Source organism: Podarcis vaucheri (genome assembly GCF_965113315.1).
Source record: "Podarcis vaucheri genome assembly, chromosome: 2".
NCBI lineage: Eukaryota > Metazoa > Chordata > Lepidosauria > Squamata > Lacertidae > Podarcis > Podarcis vaucheri.
The window spans coordinates 111,509,842-111,528,364 of NC_138760.1; the positions used below are offsets into that span (position 1 = coordinate 111,509,842).

The 18,523-nt window shown below is 47.7% G+C and overlaps 1 protein-coding gene across 1 annotated transcript in view; it reads right to left on the reverse strand.

The window, feature by feature from the left end:
• IL17RC (interleukin 17 receptor C) overlaps positions 1 to 6,410 on the reverse strand; it is a 38,307-nt gene extending 31,897 nt beyond the window's left edge. Inside the window, exon 1 of the mRNA XM_082209590.1 lies at positions 5,822 to 6,410. Coding sequence (XP_082065716.1) covers positions 5,822 to 5,962 — 141 coding nt within the window. The 5' untranslated portion in view covers positions 5,963 to 6,410. The remainder of the gene's footprint in view (positions 1 to 5,821) is intronic.
• Between the last annotated feature and the right edge of the window lie 12,113 nt (positions 6,411 to 18,523).

Sequence of the window (18,523 nt, forward strand, 5' to 3'; positions counted from 1 at the left end):
CTTTTCCCTTACTGTAAGCTACTCTGGGTATTCTGCTATATCTTTTGCTCTGAGAAGTCAACCAGGAACCTCCTTTCCATTTGCACATCTGGTTTAGGACTATATTATTATAGGTTTGCAGGGAAATCAGTCTGGGTGATGATATCTGTGGGTCTCTTCCTTTTTTATAATATTTTTAAAATTAATTTTAACATATAAATTATAAAATGTACCACAAAACATCACTTATACAATCTTTTTAGACTTCCATCAGCACCTCTGATGATCCACCGTTTTAACCACTTCTTATGCATTTCTTAACTTTATATTGCCTTTACATCTCTTAACAAATCATCCTCCCCCTTGTACATTTTTACAATACTTCTAATAATACTCCTCACAAAACTTTTTGCAACCCTACAAACGTCGTCTGTTCTTCACAATTACTTTTCGAATAGTCCGTAAATTTACTGCAGTCTTCTGTGAATTTCTGGTCTCGCTGGTTTCGAATCCTTCCTGTTAGTTTATCTAATTCTGCATAGTCCATTAACTTCATCCTCCATTCTTCAATCGTCGGTAACTCTTCTTGCTTCCATTTTTGGGCCAATATTATTCTTGCTGCTGTTACTGCATATAAAAAGAGCTTACATTCCTTTCTATTTATGTCACTCCCCACAATGCCCAAATCTGTGAGTCTCTTCCAAACCTGTGATTCTGTATCTGTGAGGTTAGAATCTATAAAAGGAGAACTGTTAAACTGGTCCAGCCAGCTCCTTTGTTAAGGTAATGACTTTGGCCAGACTCACCAACATCTTAAAGAGTTAGCTAAGAATAAATATGTTGCCATAGTGACAACTGAAGTTACTTCCAGGAAAGGATATAGGCCGTTCCCTACGAGCGTCACCAGGCTACCTGCAACATCACCACACACCTAGTTTTGGTGTGTGAGTTTTGGCTGATGCTAGAAACAGGAGGCAGGGAAGCCTGTTTTGCTCTGTGCTGAACCCAAAGCTATGGTTCGGAGATCTCCCTGGGAACCTAATGAGGAGGCAAGATCTGCTGAAATGTTAATGCTACGAGCCTCTCTGCGCTATGTTCAGGTTGTATATATGCGTAAAGAAAACCACGTTTCGTAAAGACACCAGAGTCTCCAAAAAAACTGAACTCTGGATAGACGTAGGCCTCCCTAAAGAACTTCATCGATAAGAAAATGGGGTGCACCCAACAATATCTATATCCATGTATGATTCCAATGGAAAAAACATAACAGGTTGCTGCCCCCATGAAACATACGATCTAACTTTTGATAGTGGCAATGGCAACAGAGGAAGGAGAAGGAAGGAGCAAACCCCCACCTGAGTCATCTAAATAACTGTATGTAGAAATAGAGTTCCCGGGGGTACGCTCCATTGTCTCTCAAGACAGACAGATGCCAACAACAATATAGGTAAAGGTAAAGGTACCCCTGCCCGTACGGGCCAGTTGTGTCCGACTCTAGGGTTGCGCGCTCATCTCGCTCAAGAGGCCGGGAGCAGGCGCCGTCCGAAGACACTTCCGGGTCACGTGGCCAGCGTGACGAAGCTGCTCTGGCGAGCCAGCACCAGCGCAGCACACGGAAACGCCATTTACCTTCCCGCTATAAAGCGGTACCTATTTATCTACATGCACTTAAGGGTGCTTTCGAACTGCTAGGTGGGCAGGAGCTGGGACCGAAAGACGGGAGCTCACCCCGCCGCGGGGATTCGAACCGTCGACCATACGATCAGCAAGTCCTAGGCACTGAGGTTTTACCCACAGCGAAAGCACATTATTATTATTATTATTATTATTATTATTATTATTATTACACATCCTTCACCAGCAGGTCCCAGGGCAGCAACACAAAATGCAGCATTAGAAACAGTCCAAAACAGAATACAGCAGCAGGAATAGGGTGGGCCCTGAATACACACATACGATACGATATGATACGATAATCTTTATTGTCATTGTCCCATACACAACAACGAAATTGAAAAATCTACATCAGTCATTCAACCAACCAGCCTGCTATCCCAGCTATCCCAGCCTGGTTAACCCCCTAAAAACTCTGTATCCCATAATTAAATACAATATACTCCCATACAGACTCCTTACAATGTGTTTAAAACCAAAATCGCATTTGGATAAAAACTGTTTCTCAGGTGGCTAGTCCTAGTCTTTATAACCCTGTACCTTCTTCCAGAAGGCAGACGCTGAAAGAGATAATTTCCGGGGTGCGTATTATCCTGCACTATCTCTGCAGCTTTCTTATGACACCTGGAAGCATAGATTTGATCCAAAGTGGGAGAGTGCACCCAATTATTCTCTCCACAGTCTTTACAACCCTGGACAGCATTGTTTTTTCCCTGACTGTGCAGCTCCCAAACCACACACACAGGCCATAAGTTAATACACTCTCAACAGTACAGTGGTAAAATGCCATCAACTGGTCCTTTGAGAGATTATTTTTCCGGAGGATTCTCAGAAAAGATAACCTCTGCTGTGCTCTCTTCATCAGGTCTTTACTGGTTTCTCCCCAGGTTAGGTCATCTCTCAACTCCATTCCCAGAAATCGAAACACCGAGACCCCTCAGGTGTCAAAGGCCAGGGTAAAGAGGGAATTTCATAACTTAGGGGCTGCCACACACAATGGCCTCTCCCAGGCCACCACTACCCAAATGTTTGAAGGAGGTGAAACTACCAAGAATGCCCCCCCTGCTGATCTTAACACCAGGAAGGGTCTGTAAGGAAGGAGGCGGTCTCTCAGCTATTTGGGGGGGGGGGTCTAAGTAATTTAGGACTTTAAACACTAGCACAAACACCTTGAGTTGGGCTGTTTTGGAAGAAGGGTGAAGGCAAGCCCAGTCAGTCATTTGGCTGCTGCAGTTTGGACCAGTTGAAGTTCCCAATCGGGAAGTTACCAGAGAGCATGGAGTACTGTGTCCGAGACATCGCTGTCCAAAACAGGTAATTGCTAGCGAAACAGCTGGAGCTGAAAACAGGCTCTCCTAACCACTGAAACCAGCTGGGCCTCAAGTGACAATGTGGGATCCAGGAGTGAGCTCCCAAGCTATGGACCTCCTCTTTCCAGAGGAGTGCAACGCTGTCCAAAACAAGCTGTTCTCCAACTCTTGGACCCAGAACTTGGGGACACATAATACCTCGGTTTCAATTTGTTGGCTCACATCCAGACCATCGCTATTTCCAAATATCTGTCTAGTATATCAGCCGTGTCTCCTAGTTCAGAAGGAACACAGAGATAAAGCTGGGTGCCACCCAAATATTCTGACACTCTCGAAGACCGCTCCCAGTAGCTTCATATAGAATATTAAACAGTGTGTAGTACAAGGTGGGACTCTGCACAACACCATAGGAAAGCTGTCATAGTGTCGAACAGTAACAACCCCATAGCTACTTTCTGGAAATGGCTCTGGAGGTTGGAGCAGAACCACGGAGGTTCATCGCCCTCAACCCTCACCTCCTTGAGCTGTTCTAGAAGGAATTTAGGAGAAACACCATCAGACCAGGTTGGCTGACTGGCACCCCCATATTCTGAGCTACAGTGGGGCAAAGCAGAAGGGGCAAGGGCTTTGATGTAACTAGCCCTATTCATTACCTCAGTAGACCTTTGCTCTCTCGCTCTCCCCCCCCCACCTACCATCACGTCCCCCCCCCCAACATGTGCTGGCCAAAAACTGGGTCGCACATCTTCCGGGCCGCAATCTCTCACATGTTTTGGCTCTGTGCTCTCACGTGAGATCCCCCAAAATGGGATGTCCCGTTTTTATAAGGACAGTTGAGGGATATGCCACCACAGCGATGGCAGCCCCATTCTTCTCCCCCCACTGTCCTTGACACGTTAATCCCCTTGTTTCGATATAATTTTTTACTAAAGATTTTCTTGAATTACAAAAGAACGTGCAATTAACCCCGCTCGACTCACAGTGGCAGAACACAGACAAAAAAAGGCAGATCAAACCACCTCAGCCGGAAACCACCCAAAGTGGTTGCAAGCACTTTCCCCTGTCTCTCACTCAGGGAGAGTAGCAGTACTACTACTACTAAGTGGCAGTATCTGTGTGGTGGACTTTTCAACTTTTGCAATGTCCTGGCGAGGGAAGTCGCCATCTTGGCTTGGCACAAAGGCTTGCGGCCTTGTTTCCTGAGCCTTGACAACTGCAGTCACCTGGGTAGGTGACTCTTCTCATGGCAGGTGAACAGGTGGCAACAACAGAGCGGCCTGCTTAGTTCTTGCGATGCCAGGCTTGCTGTTAAAGGGCACAGAAGCAGAGCCAGGAAAGGAGGGGGGAAGCACTGCAGTGCTTTTGTTCCTGCCATGCTGTCTCCATGGCCACAAGCTCGAGGAAGCCTCAGCCGCCGGGCTGTGGCAATTGCTGAGTAAACAGCAACCTAAGAGGCCTTGTCACAGTACCAGGTAGAGCAGGTACAGTGGTGCCTCGCAAGACGAAATTAATCCGTTCCGCGAGTCTCTTCGTCTAGCGGTTTTTTCGTCTTGCGAAGCAACCCTATTAGCGGATTAGCGCTATTAGCGGTTTAGCGGCTATTAAAGGCTTAGCGGCTAAAAGGCTATTAGCGGCTTAGCAGCTTAGAAAAGGGGGGGAGCGGGGAAAAATCGGAACACTTGCAAGCCCATAGGGAAAATCGTCTTGCGAAGCAGCTCAAAAAGGGAAAACCCTTTCGTCTAGCGGGTTTTCCGTCTTGCGAGGCATTCGTCTTGCGGGGCACCACTGTAGTTCCTCCTCAGTCTCTCCTAGCAACCACAGCGCTCCTTCCCTTCTACATAGCAGTCGCCAAAATTAGGTAGAGAGGCCATGATGGGCAGGGGAGAGGAAGCCTCAGAGCTGAAAGGGTCAAAGGCAGTGCAGGGGAGATGGAGAGACATGTCCCTCTCCCCAAGGCCCGTCCAGGATGTTCAGGGTGCAAAGAGCTCAATATTAACAGGGACTGCATACACAGAATCCTGGGAGCTGTAGCTGACTGCTCACAATTCCAGGCATCCTTAACAAACTACAGTTCCCAGGATTCTTGTGGTGTGTGCTATAAATATATGGTGTGTACACAACCCCAGCTTAAATTTGAAACAAGGCATGTTTTTTTAAGGACCCCCCCCCATTTAAAAAAGGTTGTGGGATTTTGTTACAGCTGAGAGAACTATAGAGGGTGGTGGCGGTGGGAATCATGGCAGCTTGGCTTGGGACCTGAGGCGGAAAAATGCCATAGCTGTCAACTTTTCCCTTTTCTTGCGAGGAATCCTATTCGGAATAAGGGAATTTCCCTTAAAAGGGGGGGGGGGAGTTGACAGCTATGAAAAACGCTCCAAATTGGGACTCTCATTATTTTGCTTTCGAGGGAACCAGCTGATTTGTGCCAGCGCACGAGAGCCAAAAGCCAGAGCGCTGGGACCAAAAAAATTGGGGTGTTCCAGGATCCAGTCAGAAGCAGGGAATGGCTTCTAGAATTCCAGGATGTCCCGCTTAGATCAGGACGGTTGAGCGGTATGAGAGAGGTGGAAGTAAACCGCCTGTGAGTGTAGTCTTACTCAAGACCCTTTCTCCGAAGAGGTTTGGACACGCATGCCTTCTCTGGGAATACAGCCTGTGCCACAAACGAAACCACTTCCCCCATTTGAACAACCACGATAGCTCATTTAGAATAAGTTGAACTTCCAAGCACATTGTGTGGTGTGTGGCATGGCCCTGCCAATGATGCCAGCCAGCCAGCCAGCCGTGCCCTTCTTCTGGATACTCCGTTCCCTGACCTTCCCTCCCCGACCCCAATTTTTCAGAAGGTTTGTACCTACCTGAGAGCAGTGGACAGACTCCAGAATATTTGCAGGCTGAAGGCAGGCAGAAGGCAGGCACACTAGGACGAGTGGCAGGACCCAAAGCCACATCTCCGCCATCCGTCGTGAGCCAAACATTGGCTCTACCCCACAAGTCATTGTGGGGATGACGACGGCACTGCTCCTTTCATCGCAGAATCTGCCTTTGCACAGGACGAATTAGATCGTGCCTGAATAGCACAGTTGGCACGCAGCTTGATAAATATTTCCTCGTTTCCACCTCCTGGGAGCTGGTTTCTTTCCAGCGTTTTATGTCTAAGGGGCTGGCGCAGGTGCCGGCAAACAGGTCCTATACCAGGGCAAAAGATCCAAGATGAAAGATCGGGAAAGGTTTCCTATCTGAAAGAAGACTTGAGGATCCAAGGAACCGACGCGCCGCAACCTTCACGGCAACTCGTTTGACAGGGCCCAGCTTAGTCAATCTCACTCCCTTTTTGCTACTACCAGAGAAATTGCGTCAAAGGGGAGTAAAGGTAGAGAGGGCGTTGCAGAAACTGGAAGTGAGGGCGAAGGACAGGCTAGCCTGGGCACAGCGCCAGCAACCTAGTTTGAGAGAAGCCCCAAAGGGTACAAGGATTAAATGCAGGAAGAAGTATTCATAGCCAAGTTCAGAGCTGTCAGATTTCCTGAATGGCAGCACAGCAAACCTGATTTGTTAATTTTTTTCAGCAGAGGTTTTCCATCAAAGCTGGCAAAGGAACTTGTTGGGTCTAACTTAATTTTTAGAATCAGGTAGGTAGCCGTGTTGATCTGACGCAGACGGAATAAATTTTAAAAATTAAAAAATTATCCAGTAGCACCTTAGAGACCAACTAAGTTTGTTCTGGGTGTAAGCTTTCGTGTGCATGCACACTTCTTCAGATACCTAATTTTTTATTTTATTTTTTAGAAGGGCATGTCATTTTGCTGGCTTGCATTTTGCCAGCGTACTATGTCTGCTATGGATCTTGAACCCTCAGTGAGTTAGGGGCTACCTCTGCATGCAAAGAAGAGGAAGAAGAAGAGTTTGGATTTGATATCCCGCCTTTCACTCCCTTTTAGGAGTCTCAAAGCGGCTAACATTCTCCTTTCCCTTCCTCCCCCACAACCAGTGGCGTAGCGTGGGTTGTCAGCACCCGGGGCAAGGCAAGTAATTTGCGCCCCCTAACCCGTGGATTTGCGCCCCCTAACCCTAACCCCCAGATGTTGCGCCCAGTACAGCCGCCGCCCCTGCACCCCCCACGCTACGCCACTGCTAAGGGGACAAGGAACACGCGTGGGGTGGGTGGAGAAGGATGTGGCTAATAATGCAGGAGGGGGGTCTAAGGAGAAAAGGAGCTCGCATGGGGTGGGTGGAGAAGGAGCTTTTCGGAGAGCTGAGCGGGGAGGGGGGAGGGAAAGAGCACTGTTGCTTTAAAGGAGCCAACCGGACAGCAGCCACTTACAGCAGTGTAAGCAGCTCCTTTCCACTCCCGCTTTGCTCCTTCTCTCCCTCTTTGCTGCTTTACACAGCTAATGGTGAATCCCCTGCAACCCAAGTCCTGCTCAGCGGATCAGCTGAGACGCTGGGAGAATTGTAATTTCCCCCTCTCCCTCATCCCGTGCCCTCCTGTCCCCAGCAGCCTTTTAAAAAACTTTTTTACTGGTTTTCACTGCGCTCGTGGCTCAGAGCCCTCCTGTGCCCTGCCGTCCCTCTGCAGCCTCATTGCTCCGTTTAGAGAGCGCGCGGACCTTGGCTAGCTGAGGCTGCAGCAGCTGTTGCTGGCTACGCGGCGCTTTTCCCGGCTCGCTATGGCTCCCGTCTGTCCCTCCTCGCGTGTAAGCGGCTGCTGCCCGCTTTGCTGGCATGGCTCTCCTTCCCTCCCTCCTCCTCAGCTCCACCCCCTCCTCCTGGCTGTAAAGCAAGCATGAGTGCATTCGCTCTGTAACACGCACAGGCATTTTCCCTTCCTTTCTAGGAGCAAAAAAGTGTGTGTTTTGGAGCGAAAATTACGGTAATTCCCAGCAAGCAATTAGCAGGCTTGCTCCACCTCCTCCTCCTCCCGGCTTTGCTGCTGCTGCTGCTGCTCTGCGCGGCTCTTTTCCTCCACCGACGGCGCGCTGCGCCTTGGAGAGGTTCCCGCTTCCTCGAGGGGGGCTGGCCAAACGCGCCCCCCAAAATGTTGCGCCCGGTGCGGCCGGCACCCCTGGCACCCCCCACGCTACGCCACTGCCCACAACAAACACTCTGTGAGATGAGTGGGGCTGAGAGACTTCAGAGAAGTGTGACTAGCCCAAGGTCACCCAGCAGCTGCATGTGGAGGAGCGGGGAATCGAACCCGGTTCACCAGATTACGAGTCTACCGCTCTTAACCACTACACTACACTGGCTCTGAAACCTGCAAAGACAGGTTGTATCAGATTGAGCAGACAAGGCCAAGCCTGGTTCCAATGGTCAAGAAGGCAGATTCTGCACTTGCTGTGGAGGGAAGTGAGGGGCAGATGGAGCTTGTCAACCTGAGAAGGTAGCCCATCTAAGAGAAGGAAAACTCTGGTCCTAAACCTCTGCTGCCTTGTGGGATATCTTTGGGTGAAGGAAAAGCTAAGGAGCCAAATGTATTGCTCTGCTTTCCTTTGGACCACAGCAGCGAGGCCAAGAGTGGGGTCTTGTTGTCTGGGCAGCCCAGGAAAACACAGCCAAAACTTGCTCCCTAGAGAGGTCACTTCAATGCTGCTAATGTACCGTATTTTTCACTCTATAAGTCACACTTTTCCCCTCCTAAAAAGTAAGGGGAAATGTGTGTGCGTCTTATGAAGCGAATGCAGGGTGCGCAGCTTTTGCTGAAGTCAGGAGAGCAAGAGGGATCGGTGCGCACCAATCCCTCTTGCTCTCCTGGCTTCGCTTCGCTAGAGAGGCGCTGCGCAGCTTTCCCTCTCTGCGCAGCGCCCCTTCAGCGAAGCGGGAGGGGAAACGGAGCCCCTTCCATTTCTCTTCCCGCTTTGCTGGAGAGTCGCTGAGCAGAGAGGGAGAGAATGTTTTTCCCCCTGTTCTCCTCCTCTAAAACTAGGTGCGTCTTATGGCCGGGTGCGTCTTATAGAGCGAAAAATACGGTAACAAAAAATATTCTGGAGGCAGCAGTTACAGGTTACTGGTCTCTACAGCCACAGCAGGCACAGTGATTCTCCAGTGGTTTGACTTCACCCCCGCAGGAGCTCTCCATTGGAGCCAGTGTGGTGTAGTGGTTAAGAGCAGTGGACTCATAATCTGGGGAACCGGGTTCACGTCTCTGCTCCTCCACATGCAGCTGCTGGGTGACCTTGGGCCAGTCACACTTCTCTGAAGTCTCTCAGCCTCAGTCACCTCACAGAGTGTTTGTTGTGGGGGAGGAAGGGAAAGGAGATTGTTAGCCGCTTGGAGACTCCTTCGGGTAGTGATAAAGTGGGGTATCAAATCCAAACTCTTCTTCTTCTTCCATTGTCTGTTGAGGCAGATGGATGCCAACAACTTAAGTCAACAGCCTTTGGTCTTTTAAGACCCAAGACCCCACCACCAAGCAAGATGGGATCTGTTTGTAGCAGGGTGGGGAAAAACTCATTGCCACAAGCAGAAATTGGTTGTCAACCCATGCCGCAAAAGTTGTGTTGCCAATCTGCCAAGGAGTACATGTGTAGTTGCCATACTGGAATCCAAGATTTCTGCTGCTGACATTTTAATCCATATTTCAGCCTCCCGTTTGGGTTAGAAAACTAACTCCAGTTAGAAAAATAAATGCATGCATGAACCAGTGAAATCAACTGCAGTATAGCATCCCTGTTATCATTTACTTCCTAAGACTAAAGGGGTGCTTGTAGCACATAAAATACCCAGGTTGGGCCAAGTTTTCTAGAGAAGCAATTTAAAAGGAAGATAAAAGTGAACAATTTCCCGAACTTACATAGGAAGAGAAAGCCTGGTATAAAGAATGGGAGTTAAAATAGCAAAACACAGGAAAGTGGCCCCCCACCTTGCAGTTTCCTCATTAAAGGAAGCTTACTTGGGAGTTACAGAAGTAAGAAGATGGGGGGAAGAAAAATTCAGAGGTGAAAAAAATTTTTTTTAAAGGGAAGCCTGAGGGTCTGGGTTAATCCTATGGAGACATCAGTATTCCAATGACCTATTTAGCCAAACAAATTCACGTCAAGGCCCAAACTCAGATAGACAATTACTGCACATGGAAGCTCTACCTTTTAACATTTTTCTTTTCTTTTCTAGAAGGGACACTAATTTTCCCCATAGTCATAACATTTCCTAGGATTCCTCAAAATACCTTTTACTCTTTGAGGAGACCTGTTGCTGTTGTTGTTTCTTAGTCGTTTAGTCATGTCTGACTCTTTGTGGCCCCATGGACCAGAGCATGCCAGGCACTCGGCTAAATGAAAGCCGACGCTGCGTCTTGGCTTGTAAGAGGATTTTGGGCTCAAACTAGGCTATTTGCAGAAGGAAAAATTAATATACCAAGAGGCTAACCACAGTAAAAGAGACTGAGATTAAGTAGTGTCTCCCTTTTGATGGAGTTTACAAACTCCAGGTTTCATGCAAAGCATTTTCAAAGTTACAAATCTCCTTTTTCCCTCCCCCTGCCCCCTTTTACTGTAGAGAAGGGGAGCCCAATCTCTTTTCCAAGATTCAAGAGCACGTATACACACACATTTTCCTGTTTCTATTTGGAGAAAGAATGTCCTTTTCACAGCCTCTTTCAAACAACAAACATCAGCACACCTCACCTCTTCCGCTTTTCTCAATATGTGCCATGTTTTTGGGTGGATCAGGCCCGGCATGTCTCCCTCACACAAAGATTTTGAAGCAAGCTTGCATTTAAACTACACATTTAGGATACACAGCCACCAAATGTTCCCTTTAAGACCAATTTAAACACGGGGGAGAAACGTTTTATTCGTTTTATTAACATTTTTAAACCTTAAGTACAAAACTTACTCACTCCTAGGGAAACAAAGATATCTAACATACCCCAATTTCCTCTCTTTCAAGCAGCATCAGGCTGGATGTTGGTGCCTTAATGAGCCCATTAAAGTTTCCCAAAAAATGCAACAAAGATAGAACAAGACTTACACACAGACACGAACACACTTTGACCTGTTCACGGTTCGGAGACACTCACATGTCCTGACATGTTCTCAGTCAGAATAGGTGTCCACTTCCAGTGTGTATACAAACACTGAAATCCTTTCGCTCTTCAGCTACAACCCATGCTTCACTTCACTCCTACTCATACACCAACAGATTGTTATAAGAAAAAAAACTGCTCCTTTTCCCTTATGGGGTATCCAAGAGCCCGTATAGAGTCCTTAAGCGGGTTCCCTATCGGCAGTGGCATAGCGTGGGGGGTGCAGGGGGGGCCGGCCGCACCGGGCGCAACATCTGGGGGTTAGGGTTAGGGGGCGCAAATCCACTGGTTTTGGGGGCGCAAATCCACGGGTTAGGGGGCGCAAATTACTTGCCTTGCCCCGGGTGCTGACAACCCACGCTACGCCACTGCCTATCGGTAGGAGAAAATGACAGAGGCCAACCAGAGAATATTGAGAAGCAAAGCGGCTAGTAAGCCTGGTCTTTATTACCTGTTGCAACAGGGTCCCCCACTCCGCCCACGCAGGGAGGGAGGAGAGGAATCCAGAACAATGATGTGCAAGCCCTTATACAGTGGTACCTCAGGTTAAGTACTTAATTCGTTCCGAAGGTCTGTACTTAACCTGAAACTGTTCTTAACCTGAAGCACCACTTTAGCTAATGGCGCCTCCTGCTGCTGCCGCGCCACCAGAGCACGATTTCTGTTCTCATCCTGAAGCAAAGTTCTTAACCTGAAGCACTTTTTCTGGGTTAGCAGAGTCTGTAACCTGAAGCGTATGTAACCCAAGGTACCACTGTATAGACTTTTGAAAGTGCCCACCACCGCCCAAGACCACCCCCTAAAAAGTCATACATCGCAGAAGGAGGCGGTCTTCAGCAGAAATCTTGCCTGCCAGGATACCTGATGATGGTCGCTGTTTGCATTACCTGGGCAGCCTGGCCATTCTTTTGCGATGGTTAATACTTTAGTTCCTGAATCCAGGTCACCCTATTCATACACAAATATTGCCTTAAGGCAGGATTTGCAAACAAAAAGACCATAGGAAGGCTTTCCCCATTTGCCTCTCTTACTGCAGAGGAATATTTGAGGTCATTGGGAGAGTCAAGATGGCTTTGGGATTGCTCTCCTGTACTATTTCAGACATGTGGTTTATGTACTTATGTAGAATCATAGAGTTGGAAGAGACCACAAGGGCCATCGAGTCCAACCCCCTGCCAAGCAGGAAACACCATCAGAGCACTCCTGACATATGGTTGTCAAGCCTCTGCTTAAAGACCTCCAAAGTAGGAGACTCCACCACACTCCTTGGCAGCAAATTCCACTGTCGAACAGCTCTTACTGTCAGGAAGTTCTTCCTAATGTTTAGGTGGAATCTTCTTTCTTGTGGTTTGGGTCCATTGCTCCGTGTCCGCTTCTCTGGAGCAGCAGAAAACAACCTTTCTCTCTCCTCTATGTGACATCCTTTTATATATTTGAACATGGCTATCATATCACCCCTTAACCTCCTCTTCTCCAGGCTAAACATGCCCAGCTCCCTTAGCCGTTCCTCATAAGGCATCGTTTCTAGGCCTTTGACCATTTTGGTTGCCCTCCTCTGGACACGTTCCAGTTTGTCAGTGTCCTTCTTGAACTGTGGTGCCCAGAACTGGACACAGTACTCCAGGTGAGGTCTGACCAGAGCAGAATACAGTGGCACTATTACTTCCCTTGATCTAGATGCTATACTCCTATTGATGCAGCCCAGAATTGCATTGGCTTTTTTAGCTGCCGCGTCACACTGTTGGCTCATGTCAAGTTTGTGGTCAACCAAGACTCCTAGATCCTTTTCACATGTACTGCTCTCAAGCCAGGTGCCCCCCATCTTGTATTTGTGCCTCTCATTTTTTTTGCCCAAGTGCAATACTTTACATTTCTCCCTGTTAAAATTCATCTTGTTTGTTTTGGCCCAGTTCTCTAATCTGTCAAGGTCGTTTGAAGTGTGATCCTGTCCTCTGGGGTGTTAGCCACCCCTCCCAGTTTGGTGTCATCTGCAAATTTGATCAGGATGCCCTTGAGTCCATCATCCAAGTCGTTGATGTATGTGTGTTTACCTTGTGCAATTACCAACATTTATTCTATTTTAAGACCTTAGAATTCCTATAACAAAAGCAATCACCTGATATCCCCCCTGCAGCCGCAGAGCCAGAGTCGTCCACAGCAGAGCTTGAATCGGAGCTACCCGCGCATTAAACTAAAATAATAAAAAACCCAAATCCAGGACATTTGCTTTAAAATGTAAAATTCCCCCTGGGTGGGCATGTCGGACCCCCAAAAGAGGACATGTCCGGGAATTCCTGGATGTATGGCAACCCTAGCCGAAATAAATGTGCTAATGAGCTTTCATACCAGTGGTGACTTTGAGTGTATGCTTTTTGTTTACTGGGTTTTCCATGTTAATGAAAAATCCGGATTAACTGGGGGCAGGGGAGTACAAGCTGGCATTTTGACAGTCACAACATTGACGAGGTGCTGCGAAAAGTCCCAGCACTCCAGTATTCACGTATGTATTTAGCAAAACTTGATTTCTGAAAAAGCCAACAGCCTCTTAAGTGGTTTACAATAATACAAAACACTACAATCACTGTCCTTTTTAAAAACAGGCATTTGGAATAGTATAAAAGACTTTAAAAACCAGCTAAAAAAATAAATAAAATGCATGTCACATCTTTTGTGTCTTGCCTAACTGAAAATGTTCCAGGCAGGCCCCAAAAGGAAGCTGCCTGGTATCAATAGGCAGGGAGTTCCCAAGGGTAGGTGCTTTGGGGGTTTCTGCAAACCCATCTTCAACCAGACAGAGCTTGGATGCAGTGTGTTTTGCACTTGTGGATCATCGGCAGACATGTCCCCAGCAGCATCCTGTAGTTTGTATTGCTCTGTCCAGAACCGTTGATCCCAATGGCTCTAAGAAGTACTGTATTTTTTGCACCATAACACTCACTTTTTTCCTCCTAGAAAGTAAGGGGAAATGTCTGTGCATGTTATGGAGGGAATGCCTACGGGTGGCATGCCTACGGATTTTCCTCCTCTAAAAACTATGTGCGTATTATGGTCGGGTGCGTGTTATAGAGCGAAAAATACGGTAGTTTAGTTCAGTGGACAGTGGATTCATAGCTGTCAACTTTTCCCTTTTCTTGCGAGGAATCCTATTCGGAATAAGGGAATTTCCCTTAAAAAAGGGAAACGTTGGCAGCTATGAGTGGATTTGATTGCAAGACATATGGCTTCATATCGGCAGTCTGCAGAGTCACTCAGCAGTGCTGGCTAGCCTGCTGACTTTAGTCCGGGTTAATCATTCGTAAAATTGGGTTCGTTATGACTTATCGCACAAGGTCACTAGGAGGTTCAAGATAAACATTCGCCCGTTTCTCAAACAATAAAGCTGTTCTTAGCATGCGGTGCGTGCTATTCACCCTAATTAAACAGCAGCAATAAATCGACAGCATAAATCCAAACATTGAATGTGACCACAACATGCTGGAGGAGGAAGAAAGAGTCGGCCTGTATGATAGCCCTATGAGCCATCTGCTCTGGGCATCATCCACATCAGACTATTGATTAAGCCACACTTATTAAGGAGTTTAATTTAAAACCAGTTTCCAGGGCTGGCTCCAGCAGTGGGCCAGGTGGGGCCCTGACTGAGGGCCCAGGAGTTCCAACAGGCCCCATCCTGGCTCCAGCACAACCTCACCAGTAGATCTTTCGAGCGTTTGCCAATCAGTGTGACAGCCTGGACCCCGTGTTTTAGGGGACTCTATGTTGCTAACAGTGGGAGGCAGGTGGCGCTGTGGTCTAAACCACTGAGCCTAGGGCTTGCTGATCGGAAGGTCAATGGTTCGAATCCACATGACAGGGTGAGCTCCCGTTGCTCTGTCCCAGCTCCTGCCCACCTAGCAGTTTGAAAGCATGTCAAAGTGCAAGTAGATAAATAGGTACCACTCTGGCGTGAAGGTAAATGGCGTTTCCGTGCGCTGCTCTGGTTCGCCAGAAGCGGCTTAGTCATGCTGGCCACATGACCCGGAAGCTCTCTGCGGCCAAACGCCGGCTTACTCGGCCTGAAAGCGAGATGAGCGCGCAACCCCAGAGTCATCCGCGACTGGACCTAATGGTCAGGGGTACCTTTACCTTTTATGCTGTTAACAGCCCCAGTGTGGCTGCGGCTACCTAGAAGCAGGCAATCTCTGAGAACATGCCACTGGAGGTTGCAATAACTTACCCCTCACTAACTATATTCTGCAATGTAACTTTGCTGTAGCCTAAATTCTTAACCCGAGGTATCACTGTATAGTTAAGAACTTAATTCGTTCTGGAGGTCCGTTCTCAACCTGAATCTGTTCTTAACCTGAGGTACCACTTTAGCTAATGGGGCCTCCCGCTGTCGCTGCACGATTTCTGTTCTCATCCTGAAGCAAAGTTCTTCACCCGAGGTACTATTTCTGGGTTAGTGGAGTCTGTAACCTGAAGCGTCTGTCACCTGAAGCGTCTGTAACCCAAGGTACCACTGTATTACGACCAGAGCATTTTGTGTTTGAAAACATTGGGGTTGGGGGAAAGATCCGCAGCAAGATCACACGTCCCAATACACACTATATTTTCTTTCATCTACAATGTTCTTCGTGCTAAGGCGGCATTTATGCAGTATATTTATATATTATATTATATTATATTATATTATATTATATTATATTATATTATATTATATTATATTATATTATATTATATTATATTATATTATATTATATTATATTATATATAAATATATTTATACATATACTTTACAGAAACAGCTATAATGCAAGGCTTGCTTTGCAACATTCTCCCCCCACCCCCACCCCACCCCGTTTAAGCTGAAATCCTCATCCCATTTACCTGGGATCAGTGCCACTGAATTCAACATGACTTGCTTGTGAGAAGACGTGGTTAGGATCACAGTTTTATGCATCTTCCTTCGTGGAAAAACCAATTGGTTTTGCATATGCCTTCATTTACATAGCGGGCAGGTGGAGCATGAATAATTCTAGATATAAAATTGTAGTCTCTTAAGAACCTGTGCCGTATTCAGCTCATATGCGTGTGCACATTTTATATATGCGTTTGTGGTTTGAAATGATACAAGATCCTGTTTTGTTAAAGAAATAAGGCTTTCAGAGGCTACAAGCCAGAATGGCTATGCTCCACCATTGGAAGCAAAATGCCTCTGTTTATCACCAGTGGGAATCACCAGGCAAAGAGCACAGTTGCACTTGGCGCCTGAGTGCAAGTTTCCCATTAGATCCGATTGGCCCCCTGTGGGAACAGGATGTGGCAGTAGATAGGTCTTTTTATGTTGTGGATGTTGTTTTTTCAAATATCTGCCACCAGGGCTGTGGGAGACACCAGCAGCAGCCACCCAGGGAGGATGTCCTGGTCTGTGGGGGACTAATATGGGGCTGCTTCAATATCCATGAGATTCAGCCACAGAACGGCATTTGTTGGAACATTGGAGAACAAGGGGAGGGGGCAGTGGCGTAGCGTGGGTTGTCAGGACCCGGGGCAAGGCAAGTAATTTGCTCCCCCTAACCCATGGATTTGCGCCCCCTAACCCTAACCCCCAGATGTTGCGCCCGGTGCGGCCCGCCCCCCCTGCACCCCCAACACTACGCCACTGGGAGGGGGTTCTCATATATACCTTTGTCCTGCTGTGGCAACTTCTGTATCTACCTTATTGTGTTTTATATGTACGGTACACCCGGAATACAAGGGATGTGGGTGGCACTGTGGTCTAAACCTGTATCTACCTCTGTTATTACTTTATTGTGTTTTATATGTACAGTACACTCGGAATACAAGGGATGCGGGTGGCGCTGTGGTCTAAACCAGTGAGCCTCTTGGACTTGCAGATCGGAAGGTTGGTGGTTTGAATCCCCGTGATGGGGTGAGCTCCCATTGCTCTGTCCCAGCTCCTGCCAACCTAGCAGTTTGAAAGCACACCAGTGCAAGCAGATAAATAGATACTGCTGTGACGGGAAGGTAAACGGTGTTTCCGTGCGCCCTGGCTTCCAACACAGTGTTCCATTGCGCCGTAAGTGGTTTAGTCATGCTGGCCACATGCAGTGGCAGAGCTTCATGCTCCAGCACCGGGGGGGGGGGGGGAGAGCAGGTGGGGGCGGGGCTGAAGCGCGTCCTGGGGGCATGGCGTGCCACCCGCAGGGGCAGGGCGCGGCGCCTGAGGGGGCAAGGCGCCCAGCGTGAGCGGGAGGGCAGCCTTGATGGAACCCCACTGGAATTGCGCTTCTGGGGGTGGTGTGCTCCCCACCCCCCTTTCCTCCGCCAGTGGCCACATGACCTGAAAAGCTGTCTGTGGACAAACGCTGGCTCCTTCGGCCTGAACAGCAAGATAAGCGCTGCACCCCAGTCGCCTTTGACTGGACTTAACAGTCCAGGGGTCCTTTACCTTTTCCTTTTTTCACACCTGTAATTTATGTGGCGGTTATGTTCCAGGGATCGCAGCTAAAGCCAAAACCACATATCTATCTATCTATGGTGGGTAGGAATATTGTTTTCCCTCTCTTTTTTGCCACAAAAGCTGAATGCACACAAGTTAAATGTGTGCAAGATGCGTACTTACTATATTCTAAACTGCCTTGAGGACTTTGGTCAGTAGGTAGGGTATAATTTATTTATTGCTTAATTAAATTTTTTATACTGCCCTTCACCTGAAGATCACTGGGTAGTTCACCAGGATAGGAGTATAAATACTCCTAAACAAAGAAACAAACTTTTATTTTCATACTTTGCCTGTGCAAAAATGTTATCTCCAAAAAAGGAAGTGTAAAGTGACAGAACAGCAGAGAGACACAAGGGTTATTTTTAGATGCATGGGAGTGGAGTATCTACTGAGTAACGAGGAAATGACAAACATCATTTCGAAAGTTCGAGATTTCATATTGTTTTCTTTTTGGCAAGATGACTTGAGATCCATTTTACAGTGGTACCTTGATTTGCAACCATTTTGGATTATAACCGTTTTGGATTACAACCACATCAAACCCGGAAGAGTGTGTCCCTGTTTTGGATTTTAAATTATTACAACCCATTTTTTGGGGGGGAGGCCCCATTGGCGAAAGCACGCCTTGGGTTACAACCTGTTTTGGTTTACAAGCAGACCTCCGGAACGGATTATGGTTGTAAACCAAGGTACCACTGTACTTCGAAAGAGTGAGGCCAAGCAGGAGGAGTGAGTGTGGCTTGAGGAAGAAATCAAGGGGCCCACTGACACCCTGGGTCCATGGTTCACATTTATACTACAGAAGGGATGGAAAACTTCTGGCTCTCCAGAGGCCAATGGACTACAACTCCCATCATCCCATTCTGCCAAAGGCTGATGGGAGTTGTAGTTCAGCAAACATCTGGAGGGCCCTCATTTCGCAACCTCTGTATTAGAGGGGAGATAGCTTGGTTTAAAAGGTTATTCTTTCCCACCTGTGCGCTTCTGTTTGGCCAAAATCAAGAGAGGCAATCAGAACAGACTGGCGCCCGGTGCCACCACACCCTCAGTCAC